Source organism: Thermobia domestica, chromosome 10, assembly GCF_964235325.1.
Source record: "Thermobia domestica chromosome 10, izTheDome1.hap1.1, whole genome shotgun sequence".
Taxonomy (NCBI): Eukaryota; Metazoa; Arthropoda; class Insecta; order Zygentoma; family Lepismatidae; genus Thermobia; species Thermobia domestica.
In genome coordinates, this window is record NC_137463.1 from 114,114,755 (window position 1) to 114,134,622 (window position 19,868).

Consider the following 19,868-nt stretch of genomic DNA (forward strand, 5'->3'; position numbering starts at 1 on the left):
GCAAGAAAATGTTTTCATCTCGAATTTGAATATGTAAATTCTCCGTCTGGAGCAAATGGGTAAACAGGACTTGTATGTATTTTTATACAAAACTCTATCTATCTATATTAGTCTTTAAAAAATTAACTTTTCACCGAAATTCGCTAACTTTAGGCCATAACCGCAAACCCTAACTGCAACGCTGAAAAGCGTTAAAGAAATATTTGGTGTTTCCGGTTATTTGCGCGAACTGAAGATTGAATATAGGATATTCTTCAAAGTTCTCACCTTTATTGGCATCCGAATACGCAACTTTCCGTACTATTAGAATTCAATACTCTAAAAGACTGTTTCTTCAAGATACCCTAATGAATAGTGATACTACCGATGCCGTTTAAGTTCAGCCTCATCACCATAGGGGTGCGAGATGGGGTGAAAAAAAAATATTAAAATGACCGACATTAGTGACCAATCCATACTTTCCGGTGTTGCTAAGCTTATTGGTGATAGTCCAGATAACATTACACCCCAAGTTTAATCAAGAACGGGCATATAAGCTGGTCCAGGAATTGACAGTCAACGTCAAAGGCGATGCTTGACGTGATTTATTCTGCTTTTCTTCTTTTGTGACAGGGAAAACGGGCTTTGCTAATACAACAATCGAAAACGATTAATATTAACGTCAAATCAATAGTTTTCAGGGACGCTGAAATGAACAGTGAATAATGTATGGAAAGCCTTTGAAGAAAATATAAAGCATGTAGCTTCCTCGAGCACCTGAATACATAAGGAGAATAAACTGGTTAACCGATTTTCTTTTTACGTTTTTGTCTTAAAAATGAGTACACATTTGTTGCCTTTATCATATTGTATTTTATTTATTTATTGAAACGTTGACAGTTAAAATAATTTTCCAGTTTTCCTTTCGCAATTCCTAATGTAGCTTATAAGGGAATCTGAAATCGGCGAGTCTATCCTTCACAAGGTAGGCCACAAAACAGAACATAGTTCTGTTACGGTTTTACCTGTTACCCCTTGGAATGAGGATGAAATCTACTCACTCATCTTTCTATCTTCTTATTAATTTAAAGCTCATAGTTTACGAATATGCAAACCCGACAAAACCGATGAACCCATCTTTTAATGTTCGCAGTTCACAGAAGTCTATAAAATATTTTTTTTTATTATTATTATTTTGTCTTGGGTAAACTTCACAAACTACAAAGGATTTACCGATTTTTTTTTTTTTTTTTTAAATGATATATTATTATTTCAAAATACAAGAATGATGTGACCAGTTTACATTTAAGAGTAACCATTGCGGTCCAGTGAATATTGCATTCAAAGAGGTCAAGTGAAGGATCAGTAGACCGGGTTCCAATTACGGGAACGGTATAGTCTGCGAAAAAATACCACCACCAAACTCCGGGAGATGATTCCTTATACCAAGTAAATAAATAAGAAAAAAAATTCTAATAAACATGCGACGGAAAACGTCTCCTTTCAGAGATATTAACCGCTGATAATGCGAAAAATCATGTTTTGAAAATTATGGAATGTATCACAAGCAGTTTATGGAAATTCACAGGAATCAATATGCACTCTATCTAAATATTCATATTCCAGAATCCTCCAATGCGAGTAGCTGAGGTAACTGGGATACACTTTTAAGAGTACTGCAGAAGGTTGATCTATTTGTGTGTCTGATATTGACGTCTCACCTTTAAAAATAAAAAATAAATAAATAAAAAAAAATAAAAAAAAAAAAAAAATCGGTTGCTCTCAATATGAGCGCTCTGTGTCTTGGCAATAACCCTGTACCATTGCCTCCACTATAGGAGGTTCCATTGAAAAACAGAAACGGGAATCGTAAGCTCCTACTCCTGGCAGGCTTTTCAGAGGCTACAGACATTGGTAACACGACGAGATGCATGTGCTCTTTTCACTGGTATATCCTGGAAGGGACTAGCATTTAGGCTGGTGTCTGCTACCATCTGCTGCAGAAATATCTCTGTAGAATGGATGTGATGAGGCCTTATCCATATGCACACGGACTTGATTTATTTCATTTCCATGCAAAAGGAGCAGATCTTCCGTATAAATTGGTGTGATAATGTGTTGGTAATCAAATGTAGAGTTGATTTTGCAATTTCTAGGCAGCTGCTGAATCGTTAACTTGCCTTCATAACAGTATCCCGCGACAACCAGAAATCCCTTTGAGAAACGTGCTTTGAACTGTCGGATAAGTGAGCACAAGTTTTTGCGTCTAGTGAAGTCTACGTTGTGGCCCGACTTTTTGCCACAATCTGATAGATAAATCCATGCTTCATCGTCTGTGGCAACAAATTTCCACTTTTCCTCCGGTAGATGACGTCAGTTGGTCTTTTTCCTTTCTCCGATAGGCCGTACATGTCCACTACTTTTAAACACCGTTCGAAGCTTTAATTTGCTATGTAAGTTGTGGTTTATAGTTGATTGTGTTACGTGCAATCGTCTTGTCATCACATGTTTTGTAGGAAGGTTTTCCCACAGGGCCATTCTGCCAAACTTTCGAGCTACAGGTGAAGTGACCGCAGTACACAGTCGCTTTCTACTCCCCTCACTGAATGAACGAAGTTCTGGAACGTCGTGTTTATGTCGATTAATTATGTTCTTGATAATTGTTGATCCCAATACACATCCGTTTTCTCTGCACTATTTTTGAATCTGTGTCACGGAAAACTCGACGAGGAAGAGTGCTTGCGTCGTTAACTTTCAAAAACCGGTTCACCTTGGAAGCCATGATGAACACACTACGTACATGCGCGCTTGGCGCGATACTAGAAGCCTTTGGCGTTTTCGTGCTGTTTGAATCATTCGAATCGGATGATTCTGTGAGTAGGGGTGAAGGTTTAAAATCGCACACACACACGGATCAAACTTCTATAATTGAGTACTCGCTGTGAGAGTATCAGAAGATTGTGAAACATGGATATTTAGATAGAACGCATACTATTTCTGTTTAATTCCATGAACCGCTTGCTATAGGTCCTGTAGTTTTTAAGCAAAGGCATTTTAAAACACGACTTTTCGCTTTTCGGCGGTTATAAGTCTGAAAGGGTAGGTTTATAACTCGTGTTTACTGGAACTTTTTTTCTTTTATTTGATGTAACGAATCAACTTCCAGAGTTTGGTGGTGTTATCTTTTAAACAATTATCAAAATAATGAAAAGAATATGTATATGCGACACACTTTCAACATGGATTGTTGTCTTGAATTTAAAGGTTAACTAAGGAGTTCTGTACAATTTCTTGCTTGTAGCTGTTGTTTTATACATTGTGTTAACACTGAACAATGGAAGTAATGAATTTATCTATTTTGTTAAGATTTACAACTTAGAAGCTTCAATACGGTCAATTAAAGTATGAAGTAGGATCAAACTGTGCCAACTGAATGTTTCATATTATACATTTTAACACGGGACAGAGGAGAAACCCGAAAAGAAACATTGTCTCGTGTGAAAGATATAACCACCCACATAAATTAATAATAAAAACACACACAAAAACAAAAACTTAAAGTATAAAAATAAAACTTACCAATAACACTTCCACCGTACCTAAATTGGCAAGTTCCTTATTAACATCACTTACATTTGTAGCAACTAAGGCAGAAATTAATTTTGCAACCTGAAGCCTTGTTGTTCCTAATGGTGGATCTAATGTTTCTATAGTAGTTCTAATAGGCGGTTTCTAGAAAGTAAATTTTACATTTTAGTATGTGACTAGGGAGAAAATATATATTATTTTGAATTCTTAACACATAAATTACAACAGATTTGTGCTACAAATTCTTTATGGATGACTGTTCGCAGGTTTATATAGAATGAAGTAAACTATTACATTTCTGTCGTAGTTTATTTGAATATTACAACTGCAAGAGAAACTCTCAGACTTGTATAAATATCACTTAGGTCAGAATAAATAATAATTCTTCATGTCCTGAGGACTTACGAAGAACACATTGTTAATACAAGGTGTCCAAAAAGTAGTAAACTTATTTGTTTACTTTATTACTGAAACTTCAATGCTCTAATTGGTATTTTTATAGATAGAGCATTGAAGAGTTTCAGTAATAAAGTAAACAAACAAGCTTACTACTTTTTGGACACCCTATATTAACAATGTTTTCTACCTAAGTCCTAAGGACATGAAGAATTATTATTTATTCTGACCTAAGTGATATTTATACATACCTATGAATTCATTTTTATAGATATGAAAAGCCTACACACGGAAGACTGTGTGAAAAACAGCATTGGGCGTATGGTCAACATCTCTGTCACAATACAAATGATTTACAAACCATAATTTCGATGATCTCCAACGTTTCTTGTAAGAGATCCTAATCGCAATGCAGGTGTTTTCTTTAAGAGCAATTACGCATTACGTTCTTGGTTTATTTATATATATGGTAGTCTTTTGAAGACATCAACAACTAAGACATGCGACTGCAAAGGTAGTTACCGCCGCCATTTCGAGACATCATAGGACTTGGAATACCAGGCTTTAATCTTGCAGTGTGTCGTGTCAGGTCGCTCTATTTTGGTTTGGAACGAAATCTCATTATTCTACTCTGTCAACGAAAGCCGCAGAAATGTGTTCAACTTACAACAATAATGTAAAAAAGTCACATTTTTTATTTTTCTTATTGTTATTATTATTTATTTATTTATTTATTTATTCCGTATCACAATTTTCGCTTGTTAAAGGGTTTTCCACGGATGTGTTGTAGTTGTTCGCGTGACCGAATGTGATAATTTTATTCGTTTACAGACTCTAATAGAAGTAAGCGTATTTATTCATTAATCTCTCACAAACTTTGGAGGCTGTGGAAAATATGGTTTTCTAAATTCGTTACTGTCATGACATAAATGGTTGTCATACACCCAATGTCCTTTTCGTAGGCATCTCAATGTGTAAGCCATTTTAGTAATAAACAAAAGGAAATGAGTTCATTACTTTTGTACTTTTGTCACACAAGGAACATACAACCACAGACAACCAGTTAACTAATTATCAATAGATAGATCTACATCGTAATTGATAAACAGAAACAATACCAAATATGAGATAACTCACAAATAATGTATATAATCAAAGAACATTATAAATTTATAACATGAATTAATAATTATTTGTCTCAAGCACTGCACTGATCGGAAGAGTCAAGATCATAAAACTAAACAATAGAATCAGTGTGCTTAGATCAGTAGCTCTAAATTTATAATATAAATGGTCTGCAGAATGCAGAAGAAAACCCAATATCTGCACAATTCAAGTTATGTTTTACTTTCCTTCTCTGTAGAAATTTATTTCTGCCGATTCTTCTTACAAACTTTACAATTATACCCACGGAATTTTGATCTGGATTTTTTTTAATGTATGACATGCATCGATCTATATATATATAGTATGTCGGGGATACCATGAAGTTTTAGCGTATTACGTCTACTACACTGGTCCAAATCATCTGTGTTTGAAGCTTGTCAATTTGTTTTTGTAATTTTACATTTTCGCTTTTAAGATCATCAATTGTTTCCATACATGATTGTAGGATTTCACTTTACTTTTTCAGTAGATTTTAATTGTCATCCAATTTTTTATGGCATAAATTCAACGATTTACGTATTTCTTCCTCAGTTTTTTTTATTTAATTCTTCCTTTAGACTATAGCAACTTATACACCTCACTTAAGGAAGGACACTATGAAGATGAGTAGATAGGTCTCTCACTACCCATACATACTTCGTCGTCATACTTTCTCATAATTGGTACGACACCAGATTAGATCTCTTGAACGAAGAAACTTTATATCATCTTCTGTTAAACAGGGTGTCTACTGAGTTTCAATTTTAAAATTCCAGTACCTAATAAATATAAGCAAAATTCCAGTACCTAATACAATGATTTTTAAAAAGTTTTTTTTTTCTTTTAGGAATAATCACACTCTTGATGATTTCAGGTTTGTAATTGCTTCACCATCAAATGAATATTTTATTTTTTAATAAATTAGGTAGCCTTGATTTCACTGAAATACAAATGATTAGATATATGTAGCTGCTTACGAAAGCGCTGAAATCTTTACACAAGCAATGTGCCACATCCATACCAAACATTAAAACTGGTCCTCAGTTTCCCATCTTTGGGCATACATTTTATTGACTTTACTGACTAGTTTGCAACCTATATACTGTACTTGAAGTATTGCATATAATATAATGCATTCATTGTTATTATATGTGGGGTATTGAAAATAAAAAAAAATAAAATAAAATAAAAAAAAAGCGGAAACTGAACACAATATTAGTAGAAAGGGGGAAGTTAGTGACTATCTGCAACCCCAAGAGAGATGGCGTCACGTCTTATCGCCGGATCATTAGGGAAAATCACAATCTATTGTTTCAGTAATTTACTGTATTACATAAGTATTGTTGTTCTATAAAGTCACTTTTCTTTTCATGAATTTCACTACTTTCCTTTGACCGACAACCTTAATTCATGACTTCCATATCCCGTAGACACTCTGCTCGCAGGCCTGATATAGTAAGCCAAGAGCATTATTTGAATTATCTAATCATTTGTATAAATAATTGTAAATTATTCTATTCTAGTTATAATGCAAGATTGTTATTATTCTGGACTTTCGCAGTTCAAAAATACAAGGTAGATTATAAAGAATGATAATTTTTGTAAATTTCATATTTTCAGGATGTGGATCAAAATTCCAGTATATTTTCAGTATTTCCAGTATCAAAATTAAATTCCAGTATTTCAAGTATTTCCAGTATCAGTAGACACCCTGTTAAATCAGCGCAAGTACCAAGTTATATATTATTACAAATTTTGCATTAAATTTTCTAATTAATTTCCTGCCGGGCTACTGATTTAGAGCATTAACTGCAAATTCCCATTCTGTGATTTTAAAAAAAATGGTAAAAATATGTCCTCACATGTTACTTTTCAATGATATCAACGAATGATTCATTTATGTACACGTACAAATATATTGCACTTGTTTTCGTTGAAAACAAAAAAAATATAATTTAAAACACTCAGATACTCAATCGGGAATAAACACGATGTGATGCGATTCAGATTATTATACACTTTCAATACATTTCGTATAGTTTTTAACATTGCCTGTCAATTTGTTTACATTTTTTATCACTACATACACATGTAAAAATTGTAATTTACTGCAGTGTATGGATATAAATTAAACTACCATGGTGAAGAGTACCTACAATTCATTATACTGTATAACGATATACAGATTTCAGTTAAATAGCTGAATTGAAGGACACATACTGCAAAGTCCAGTGTATTTGTGAACGGAATGAAATGTATTACTCTTTTTGAATATGTTAAACATGTCGTTGCATTGACTTTACATCCCTACTGAATGCTTGACGTGTTTTTCTTCCCGTTCACTAGTGTTTCTCACAGTCTCACAATTCAGTGAAGCATACAACCCCTATAACGCTGCATTGGTGTACCCACGTTTTGCATGCTCTCACTGATGTCCTCGGTTAACTTTACCGTCTTCTTGTTTAATACATTTTAAACAAAGAAAAAAAAAATACAACTACTCACATGTGGTGGATCTATTAACAAGTTATGTAGATCCTTCAGTCTTGGAAGAATTGACATCACAGTACTATACACTGTATTGGACACTCGCTCGTTTTCGCCTGATCCATTTTCATCATGTCCACTATTGTTGCATGCGTTTGTGTTGGATGTGTCGACATTTGAACCACTGTAATAAAAACAAGCTTCAGTTAAAACAAAACTGTAATATTAGTGTCTTACAAAAGATTACTTTTTAAACCTATCAACTACACTAATTTCCTTAATTCAATTTCCTTATTAGCGGGATTCTTCTGTGTGGGAAAAATCAGGAATGAACTTATCTTCCCACAAGAAATATAGGCAGCGAGCAAACGACTTACACGTCAATTTTCAGTCATGTACTGTCTCGAAAGTTACAACCACTAGCGCATATGAACAGGTTGGCAGCTTTTCTGTCTTTGACATCCACTGTAATATGCAACGACACAGTGTTTCAAAATGATTTGAATGATTTCAATTACAAAATATTTAAAATTTTACACGTAAGTGCTAAACTGTCCAAGATTTAGTAGTAAGAATTGTATCACAAATGCCCAATCTTATCCCCTCTGTTACTCTGCATATATCAATTCACCTCCAGACCTGTTTCAGTAATTTCAACGATTTCGTGAAGTTCTTCAGTCCAAGTATGAGCATTTTCTTTGTTCACTCTTCCCGTCACATGGAATGCAGTCTCAGCACTAAAACACAGTTTGTTCAAAGATCATCGTCACTGCACATTTACTGCAATGACTCACAAAATTCTTTGCGGAACGTGTGATCATTAGGTGTTAAATTTACACTCGATAGAGATATATCTGTAGATGTTTATACACTACGAATTACGCCAAACAGTTATCCGAGACATTTGAAGTTCCCAATTTACTCTCGCTGTAGACTTTTGAAGGCTGCGTTGAAAATAAGCTCGAGTTCTCTCGGCACCTGCGTTAGACGTGGAAGGCCCACCACACGACTTCCCTTTGCAAACGCATCCTGTTGTTTTGAGCTGTTGATACCACTTGCGAATGGAGTTGCTTGGTTGATGGTGGTTCTTTACGACATTTTGTACCTCACGTTGAACATGCAGAACAGACTGACTAACGTGAAAATGTAGGACCACCATCTTCATCTGCACCACAGGCAGCTATCCTGTAACTTGTCACTGCCAACTAGCGGAAGAATTTGAAACTGTTACAACTGTGTCAAATAAGATTCGAGGATGTTATCGAAATTATTTCAATAAAATTTTAATCGTCTATAGAGCTCATATAACGATTTCCTATCGTTCAAATGATTTTGGAACATGTTGTACATTTTTCTGTATAAAGGAATAAATACGAAACAAAACAACCTTTATATACCAAGTGAACCATTTATTTTGGTACGTTCTTGTAACTTTTAAACTGAAGAATGAACAGCACTGAAATTTTGTACTATGCAAATATCGGTATTAGGACATTGATTGGCATATAATGAAGTGATATCACACGGATAACAATGTTGTCAACTCAACACAAAGTTGTGTTCTTTTAAATGACACTAAGTGGGGTTATTACATATTTCAAATCTCCAATTAAAACGAAAATATACAATATCACACTTGCCATGAACCGTTGCAGTATCACAAACATAGAAAAACAAACAATTTTTGGAGGCTTCTACAACAGTAATAATGAAAATGAAACGAAAGGCAATGTACATTCAAAATAATAATGTGGAATACTACGGTCATCATATGACGTATTTCGAGCAAGTATATAAATAAAGTTACAAGGAATTAAAAATTTCACTTTTTTAAAAGATTTTATTTCGAAAAGATGTTCTGATAAGTATCATATTGAATTAGACACGTGGTTTCCAGAAGATATAAGGATCATAATGGCGTTTACAACAATTTGATATCTCAAACCATTCGAGACATATGAAAAAATGGTAAAATTATATTTATTGCTTAAAATGGCGTATTAGTGAGAAGTTTCTAAAACAATTTTTATTTTACTTTGTTTCTATACATTACGACAATACTTTTTGATAGATGTAATGACGGAATGACATCCTCTCGGAATGACGTCCTTTTAAGCAGTGTTGTAAACTTTAACAGTTTTTACAATATCTCCAGAACGATTTGAGATAAATTACTGTAAACAGCATTGTGATCTTTACATATAATGAAAACTCTCTATGTAATTGGATGAGGTACTTATCAGTCCCATTTGCGTTATTACTACTGCAGACGCCACCAAAATTTAGATATGTTTGTGATAATGTAGTGTCCTTAATTTGCAACATTGAATAATAAAGGTAATATTGTAAATTTTCTTCTAATATGTAGATTTGAAATATGTAATAGCCTGATGTAGTGCTATTTGAAAAAATACAACGTGCCAAATACAATAGTGCCATTTGAGATGTTGAGTTGGCTACATTGTTAACTTTGTGGTATCACAGAGTGCAAGAAGCAATATCCTCTTGCCGATATTTGATAGGTATAAATTTTCAGTGTTTTCTGACCATTAGTTTAAAAGTTACAAGGGGTATCGAGATAAATGATCCACCTTGCATAAGCTATATATTTCCATACTTTTATATCAAAATAATATAGCTACGCCATGTTTCATTTATAAAATAATACTACGTAAATAATATTGTATACATACGTACAATAATAGTATATGTTGGAGCTTTATACGAAGCTGTACTTTAGAATTTACAAATTCGACTTACATAAAATTCAAGTTACGTAACGGTTTACGAAATGCATTACTTACTGTAGTTACTCGGAGTTACTGTAATTAGATTTATATTTACTGCCAAATACTAGTATTGCTTAAATATTAAGATACTAAGTTATGAACTGTTGAAACGATGGCTAAAGAATCTTTTTCAAAATTTGCCATTACCATTTTGAAATATCGAATGTACTGCAATACGAAAGCATGTGTGTTCTGATTATTTGGCATTATTTTAACATTCAATACTTATCAGCAGAGGTATGTAACCCCAGTGGAACTCTCAGGCGAAGGAGTGCAATGAATAGGGAAAAAGAGTGTATCAAAGACAACTATAAAAGATCGGGCACTAATATTCAGGAAGGTCGGGGACACACGACAGGTTTTTCACGCCCAGGCCACAATACAAGATTCTGCTTCGCCCATCTTACAGTCTGGACTCCGTGCGACTTCCACTTGTTCGGGCCCTTGAAAAAATTTCAAGAGGAAAGTGTTAACAGCAATAATTAGGTAAAAGGTTCAATGCTCAGTTGAAATCGACTCCTGGTGAAGCAGTGGAATGCCTGTCTCAACCACTATGGTAACTACTAACCACCAATATCAGTTACACTTTTGACCTTTGCGTATTGTGCTCTCTTTTGAGCATATGTTTTGCTATGTGTTGGCCTGCATGTTTCATTTTTTTGTAGTGATATGTTTCATATGGACACGCTTTCTAGATACATATAAGTGAAGCAAAAGTAATGATACTTTCAGACTGTTTTCTTTATCTTATTTAAATCCGTCAAGATTATTTTTGTTGCTTCTACTATGGTCTGTTTACTTGTTTTTATAATAAGCTTGTGACTCAGCATAAAGACATAGCTTAAGGCACTGATTTTACAAGGTACGAAATTTTCAACCTTGTCGTCCTGCATTAAACATTATTGACACTAAGTCTTTCTACAGTATTGGTAGGGATAATTCTTTTTCCTCCGAATCTAGATCCCTTATATGTACTTACTAATAGGATATTTCAATACTGATGAATTTCTTATATACAGTAAACTCACAGAACTTACTGACAACTAAAAACTTACTTTTTAAACTGCATGAACAACTGTTAATAATGACGCTGAATTACTTACCTTTTCCCAACATCTATTAAGGCTAGGAGAATTGAAATTCCTCCAACTATACAACTCTCACTTTTTTCACCACTAAACATATGATTCAATAACTGAGTAACAGTATCCGGGCTGAAAAAAGAAAAATATTGTTAATACTTAAAACTAGAAACTTGATTTCTCGATCAATTTGAATAATAATAATAATAATAATAATAATAATAATAATAATAATAATAATAATAATAATAATAATAATAATAAAACGTTGAAGGACCACATACCGAATACAGGATGATTAACTTATGAAAGACGAGAGTCGTGCTAACTTGTACACGATCGCAATTTTTAATTTCCAACAATAGTTTAAATATAATCTCCTAACACTAAAATGCGATTTTGAAGGAAGAGATTGAAAATATAGTTACAGCTTATTAAACTGGTATCAACTTTCTTACATCGACTGTGATGTTAAATTCTTCTATAATATCCTCACAACTTGCCATACAGAATACAGATCGCTATAAATTTCTATTCTTATTTATTCTAAATTTCCATTTTAGAAGAAACTGCTATTAAAAAAAATAATTTATACTACAGTATGAAGCAGAGTCAAGAAACGGAAAATTAGTTTGCACAGTTTATCACAGTCCCACAGGTTATTACTAAGGTCGTCACAAAGATTTTGTTGGACTAAGTTACTATACGTTTTATATATATATATATAAAGTACGACACTGCGTCGAAGAAAACAAATGGAAACTGCATATTAACTTTCGGAGATCGCTGTACAATAAATTTTTATATATATCCTGTTAATCGCTTTCTTGTTGACTTACAAAGTGTTTCAGATTTCACTTTGTCAATTTTCACTTCCCTCCTTTTCATCAGACGGCGTTTCCACTGAAACTTTCTTCTTTGCAATGTTTTCTTAGAACCAGCATCCGTCGAATTTTTTGTGATCTTATTGACTTCCGAAATGTCTATCCCCCTCGAATGCAGCGACGGTTCTTCAATGTTTGTTGACAAACATTATTTGCTCATGAAGAATCTTCCTTCTGTTTCTGTCGTTCTGCAAGCACCTTTCATTTCAGTTTGGTCTTCATATGGTCATTTTCTACGTCGATCTTGTTCAGAACATGGCAATCGCCAATTCCATATCTTACCATGGTGTAGTCAGTTTGCTGTTCTATATGGATGTCGGAATGTCAATTCTTGTAAGGCCTTTTCTTGAATGAATTCATAATGTATACTTTAACGGCTTCGGCAAATACGAGATATTGGATAGAACAGAAAAAAATTAAGACAGATGTATTTTCTTTTTTAAAAAGTAAGTCTGGATTTAAAAGTTGAGATTTGTACGCGATTTAAAGTTGTTAAAAATGAAAGGAAGGATCTCACTAATTCGCAGAAATGGCTTACTTTAATTTTTTGAAGTATATAAGTTGTTGCATTTAGATTTTATTTCATAATGTGTCTCATGAAGGTAATATTTATTATATGTGATCTGTTTTGGTCAGATCTTCCTTAAGCAACTTTTTCTTAAAAATTTCCAAGTTAATAAGCGAAACTGAGTATTGATTTTTCGTTTTTATTTATTTATTTATTTTGGAGCTGAAGTCTTACATGATAATCTTACGTGTTAAATTTAGGCCATTTTTTCATATAATTCTTCCGTTTCTAGTTCTAAATAGCTTCTTGTTTCAGCATACATTTGAATCAATTATATGTACTTCGTGAAAGAGTGATAAAATCTGTTACTCGACTAGTAATACTATCTATCTTGAACGTACTGTATCGTTTCGCGTGTTCCACTGTTGCTTGGAGAAATAGGGACGTTAATCACTAAAAATATGCTCCCACTAAGCGATAAGGAGCACAGAATGTCCTATACTGTTCGTTGTAAACACTTTTCAAGTTATGGTATTTTTGGCTTTTTAAATGCCTACATATCAACAATGCACGAAGTAGTGCAAATTTTGGAAAACTACTGTTCCTTTAAAATTTCTATAATTATATTGATCCCCTATGTCTACACCTTTCAAACAAAACTAATATGTTACCTCATATTACATACTTTTGTTTATGCTCTGTAATTTATTTATTTGTTTATTTATTTTTCAATTTTAAGGAATGCAATTAGACATACAACTTGCAGTACATCTCAGATCTCGATTCAACTGTCGTCAAATTTTATGCTTTACGCAGAAGTACCTCTGACACACGGTAGCAAAGTTCTCGTGACAAAATAATAGGTTCAGTACATGCTCACAAAACATGTTTAGTGTGTTCTGAGCGGTAGTTTATCCCTCCAATAGTGGCTTTTATTGGGGTTTAATGACATTTCTTATGTATAATTATGCATGAGCATTTAAAAATCTAACGTTCAAAATGTAACAGGAACCCTTTCCTATTAAATAAACTTATGCTATATACAGTAGTTCTTATACGTATAAAACAGAAAAAATATTACAATATAGGGCTCCCAGTGATATTTTGCATAAAAATAGTTGCTTGTAGGTGCAAGATTAAGATTAAGAAAAAAATGAAAGATAGTTGTATATTGTATTCAAGAAAAGTTGTAAAATAGTTGCAAACTGTGTTTACAAAAAAGTGACAAGAACAATGAAATAGGGATAAAGGTATTTTAAACTTAGCAATATATTGTCCATAATATGTAGTTATCAGTGCTGACTGTTTACTGGTAATCATCTTTTTGTGTATTTTTTCTGTGGCTGCTTGTTGATTTCTTTCATCTACATTAACTTTCACCAAACCTTCAATCATCGCTTGTGCCAATTGTACTTTTACCATGTCTTTCTCTAACGCTGTTTTTTTAAGCCATTTGTTAGCCTCCGAGAAAAGCTGGTCAAATGTTTTCCTTGATTCCACTAACTTCTTTTCCAAGTGAGCTATTGCTGCTTTGGACTTTTTTTTTTTCTCGTGCTCCTGCTTTTCCTTTTGCTCGTGTTTCTCTTCTTCCTTTTGGTTCCTCATCCTTTCTTGGTAATTTAGGTAACTGCGATGAGCCATCTGAGTCATTCTAATGAGTTCTTCACTTACAGGAAACGCTGCTGGGTTGCTTCCATACTTCATTCCGTCGTACACAACAAGTCTTGCATTCAGCATTCTCTCTGACATGCTGCTTCATTCTTCAGACAAGATTCTCCTTGAGAAAAAATACCCACGTTCAACGTCATAATTTCCATGGGACAGTGTCAAGATGGACTTCACTATATTCATGACAGTAGGATACTTTGGTGAGCCACTGGCGTTTTTCAGTGAGAAAATCTTATTCCAGAAATGGTCGATTTTCTCATTTTCTTCACACTGCACTGTTTCTAATTTCAACAGCTTTCACTCATCCAAAAGAACATCAACTGGACCTTACATGGGATAGATGAGCGAGCAATATCTGTAATGTCACTGTCACTGGTCACTTTCCGATATTCCATAGAGTGCACACAACGACACTGTTTCAGAATGTTCTTTTCGAAAATTTTGAATTTTTCGATCACGTTTCCCGACTGCCTTGTAATGCTTCTGCACACTTGAAACGTACTCTGCTGACTGTTTACTAGGAAGCGTGCTGACCAATGAGGAAAATTTCTCACCAAACTTCACTTTCTTCCACGGCAAAAGATTTTAAGCACTAAAGACTTCGTCCTTTAATATGTCGAAGCGTTCTTGAGATTCTGGCTTGGAAACCCTACCAACTATTTTCAGAAGAACGGTGTGAAGCTCGTTGTACAGCATGTGTACAAGAGGTTCTTCTTTTTGGAACATAGTTAAGAATGGTATGAACAAAGATGCACTTTCAAATACAAAGGCAACTTCTGATTTCCGCAATGTCTCTTTTCTTCAGCATCTTGGAAGTCGATAAGTAGTTTGAGTCGTTCATCAGGCTAGTTTGTTTTTTCGCAATAAACAGCAGGAAATAATATTCAATGGCTGGAAACTGTTCCGTAAAACGTTTCACAGAGGGAAACTGTCAACCAGCGTGAAAGGACATGCTTCATGAAACGATGCCTTGGTGTTGCTGTTTTTTCCTGAATTCTTTTAAAATCTTCCCACCGCGATGGCCATCTATGGAAAAAATTGTAAATCATGATGACAAGGTTACAGACATCATCACACGTACCTGCAAGCCTCTTCTGAACCCAGTATGAATATTGGAATTACCAATATCCAGTAATGGAAAGCCGCGCACATTTTGAACAAACTCAGATGTGATTCTAACACTTTCTTGTTGGCATTTGGTCCATCACTTCCCAACATAAGAACGTTATTGGGCGACAAATTGTATAAATCCAGCGCTTCACAAATTTACTTATGGATGTCCTCACCTTTTGCGTGTCCAATGAAAAATAAGTGTAAATGGCGTGCCATAACCTGTTGCAAAGTAGAGCTCCAATAACGAATTGCAAAGTGTAGTTCTTTGCGATTTTGAAAATTTGTCGTTTCATCACAGAGAAGTGTAAAAGGAATGTTCAAATCTTCACAAAGCTGTTTGTGAAAAATGGCCCTAAAGCATCACTTAACACGTACGACAGTTTAGAATGGCTCAGACAAAAGTTTTTTTTTTTTTTGGGGGGGGGGGGGAACTCTGGATCTGGAAGCACGGATCGTATAACATCAGCTATATTATCGCACGATGCCGCAGGTAAGTTTTGAATAACATCATGTAAATCCCAAACAATTCCTGCTCTGGTAGCTGCATGATGCTCTGAGCTTAACTGTAGCTTGATCAGTGTTATTGCTTCAGTGAAAGATGGCTGGTTTGGAGACGGCAAAGACACTTGACTTACCAAACTCGCAGTATCAGTTAATCAGAACTTCCACTTCATAAGCATATGCCAGTCGGCAGATTTTCAACTGCAGCTCACTCAGTTTCTCCTTTGTATTAGCGCCATGTTTTGGTGTTGACTCAGCTTGAAATCTTTTACTTTCAATGTTGATTTTTGCACTACAAACGCGACAGAACTCTTTCACTTCACTTTTCTTTGATAACCAAGATGATAGTTTGTGTCCTAAAGCATCAGTTCGCTGAAACCAATCATCCGAAATGCGACACCTCGACTTGGACACTCTGCAAGGCTCAAATTACAATCTTTGCACTCAAAAGAACACTGGCCTGGAGGGAAACACAACATGGCTCCATAACCAGCTGTTCCAACTAGAAGATTCAACACTTAAATAAAATAAAAATGAAATGAATGGCCTTCCTGTAACGCTTGGCAACTTTTAACATAAAAAGAATAAAAAATAAAGCAATTCACTCAGAAAAAGCAAATTCGTAGACTCAACAAGTTGGAAGTAGGCTCTTCCACAGAATGAATTCACTCCCTTCCAGAACACCAGTGAGGAGGAAATGTACACAATGGAGGGAAATTCAAATGGACAAATTGTGTCCTTAACATGCTCTACAAAGAATTTTACTTTTTTAAAATTTATAGGCTAATTCTGAAAAAATTGCAAATAGATGCAAATTAATAAAAATAGTTGCTAAATAGTTGCATCCATGAAAAAAAGTTGCAAAAAGTTGCTTGCTGGGAGCCCTGCAATATCTTTACCTTCTAGCGTAACAAATTAGTGTTGCATTTTAATATTTCAAATCATTATCTTGAATATTTTAAATAACTTCACTATAGAAAATAAATCATAATGTAATTACTTTAGAAGCATTTAATTTCTGCTCGAGTAAAAATACTCTCTCAATTTATCAATGTTACTTGCAAGGAATCATATTCGAACAACGTATTGTGCAATTTAGGATAACTAAAAAAATAATTGTATACATACGACTCCAATGTGTTGAGAACTGGATCAGGATCTGCTCTATCAGCATTCGTGTTGTGTACGTTCTCCCTTGCCGTTGTAATCACATCACAAAGAAGCTGAGATACATTGCAGTGTCGATCTGAATCCACAGAAGGGTCCAATAAAGAGATTAAACGTTGAACTATCCTCTGGCTGTCTAACCACTGTAGAGTAAGTCACACCCATAGAGACGAAATGGAAACAAGTGTTGTTAATATTATACAAAACAAATAAACGATACTTCAAAATGAATGACACAAATGTATTACATTTATTCATGAAGTAACTGACTTACGTTCATCGATACCCTTCCGTCAGTTATCTATCCTACCCCTTATCATCTTCGTACTTTCACTAGAACTTCGAACGTTCTCAGTAATTATTACCTTCACACTTTTCATGTGTATTTAGATTCCTTTTTTTCTAACTTACATGATTTTTATTGCCTATCATTCTCCCAATTCTAAAGACCAAAAAAGAAGGATATGTCAGGTCTTGTTCATTACTGCAAAACTGCTGGCAGTATTTGTGCGTAACGTTAGGAATGACTATATAAAAAGTACCATCATAAAAGTACTGTATTCTATGGGATTAAATAGCATTAAAGAAACAAAAGGTACCAGGCACTCACCACGTTCTTCTCTATCCTACTACGCATTCATTCAATAAATTACCAACAGTCGAATTTTCGCTGACTATGCAGTCAACATTGTCAAAATACAGGTAAACAAGGGAAAAATGAAAGAGTTCTGTGGGGGACAGAATGACTTAGTATTACATAACTATATACATAATTACACAGTACTTGTTCAGTATGCTACCAAAACACTGAAAGTCTCAAGATGCTTGTTGACAAGTAATAATAAAAGATTGTATATAGTTATTTATTACTTCTGTAACTGATTCTTATCTATCCTATCCCCACTAAATTCCATTTTGTCTTACATTTCTTGAATTGGCAATGCTAACATCACAATCTACGACAATTCAACTACTAATGATTTAATGAATGTATCCACAACGGAATATGGGAGAGCAAGGTGAGTACTTTTGAGTTCATTTCTTTGTTATTTAACTTCATGGTACAAATGAATACCCTTACGATGGTACTGACCTTTTCAAGTGGTCTGTACCATCACAACCCTATGGAAAAACAGATATACGGAAAATGATTAATCTGTTGGACGAATCTTGGTTGAATCATGTTCATTTAGCTAAGTTTTTATCCCCCAGACGTCTTTTTCTACCGATTAGATACTGTTTACCGTAAATGCATATGGATGAAGTACTATTAAGGCCAACATTATCTGAAAATTCACCTATTTAGTCAGTAACAACCAGAATAAAAAAAGAGGAATTTCGTGTTTGGATTAACGAGCACAAATTAAAATTACCTCTGTCGACGATGTTGGTAAATTTAACTTGATACCCCAGAACCTAAGATTCTGATTGCACTCAAAAATAGTTAAATGAAATTAATTAAAGGCATACGAGATAACCAACGTCCTTCAATTGTTTTGTCTTTTAACGTAAGTTTAGAAACAAGTACAGGGTTTGGCTATGAACAGCCTCTGTTCCCCATAGTTAGCAAACCACGGCGAAGAACCGTGGTAGTGGCATGTCCACCCTAAGTAGCGCAATGGCTGCAACGCGATTCTCGTAGTTACCTCACTCCATCGTTACACGCTCCCACTGCTACACGTCTCTCCGTGGAATAAACAGCTCAGTGATCCACTACGCCCACGATACCCAGATGGCAGCACTAATTCACACCCAGTATGGTCAAAATCTCTCACAATATATATGAAATAATTAGGTATATTTATTAATATTTAACTTTGGAATTCACATATATTTTCAATTCCCTATTTCGAGCAACTAAACTAATAAAGATTAAAACTGGCCTGAGAAGACCACAAGTCTAATACATTTCGAAAGTTATAACAAAGTGAGTAGGTTGTAACACATTCAGTCAAATTGAATCTTTACAATAAGAAATTTACATGAATTATACACGACAATGACCAAAATGAATATTTCAGACAAAATTTTCTCATAGCTTCTTTCAAACAACAAGTTACGTCAATCATAAGATATACAATTACATAATCATGCTAAAGTATAGTATCACCAATAAACATTTAAACTGTGCCTCATAAATTACCATATTTTCATTCTAATGCACTTGGAATGCTATTACATGTAAGTACTTACATTTAATATATTTTGCCTCATTTCAACACCTTCCACATGGGTTATTAACTTCAGTAAAAGATCCATAATAGCTGACGTACCCATATGTTTTAGAAGTAAATTTATACAATCCTCTTTAGATTTTAAGAATTCCAAGACCTGCAAACAAGTGAACTGATAGGAATACCAGTTCTATGATTAAAAAAAAAAGAAGAGAGAGAAAAAGTTTTATATTCATTCATTGATTTAATTCCCAATCAATATAATTGAATTACACATACAGCTGGGCTTCTGTGTACGTAAACCAAACAATCATTACAAAGTGCACAACACCAGTAAAAATAAAAATTTAAAAACATGCTTTCTGCGATGTGACAATGGAGTAAAA

The 19,868-nt window shown here is 34.2% G+C and overlaps 1 protein-coding gene across 2 annotated transcripts in view; it reads right to left on the reverse strand.

Moving 5' to 3' along the window:
• Positions 1–19,868, reverse strand: part of fmt (phosphatase 6 regulatory subunit 1-like protein fmt) — a 91,088-nt gene that overhangs the window by 52,273 nt on the left and 18,947 nt on the right. For both annotated transcript variants that reach the window (XM_081728463.1, XM_081728462.1), the window contains exons 6-10: positions 19,502–19,672; positions 17,270–17,451; positions 11,489–11,599; positions 7,615–7,780; positions 3,559–3,711 (exon numbers count right to left, since the gene is read on the reverse strand). In XM_081728463.1, coding sequence (XP_081584589.1) covers positions 3,559–3,711; positions 7,615–7,780; positions 11,489–11,599; positions 17,270–17,451; positions 19,502–19,672 — 783 coding nt within the window. The remainder of the gene's footprint in view (positions 1–3,558; positions 3,712–7,614; positions 7,781–11,488; positions 11,600–17,269; positions 17,452–19,501; positions 19,673–19,868) is intronic.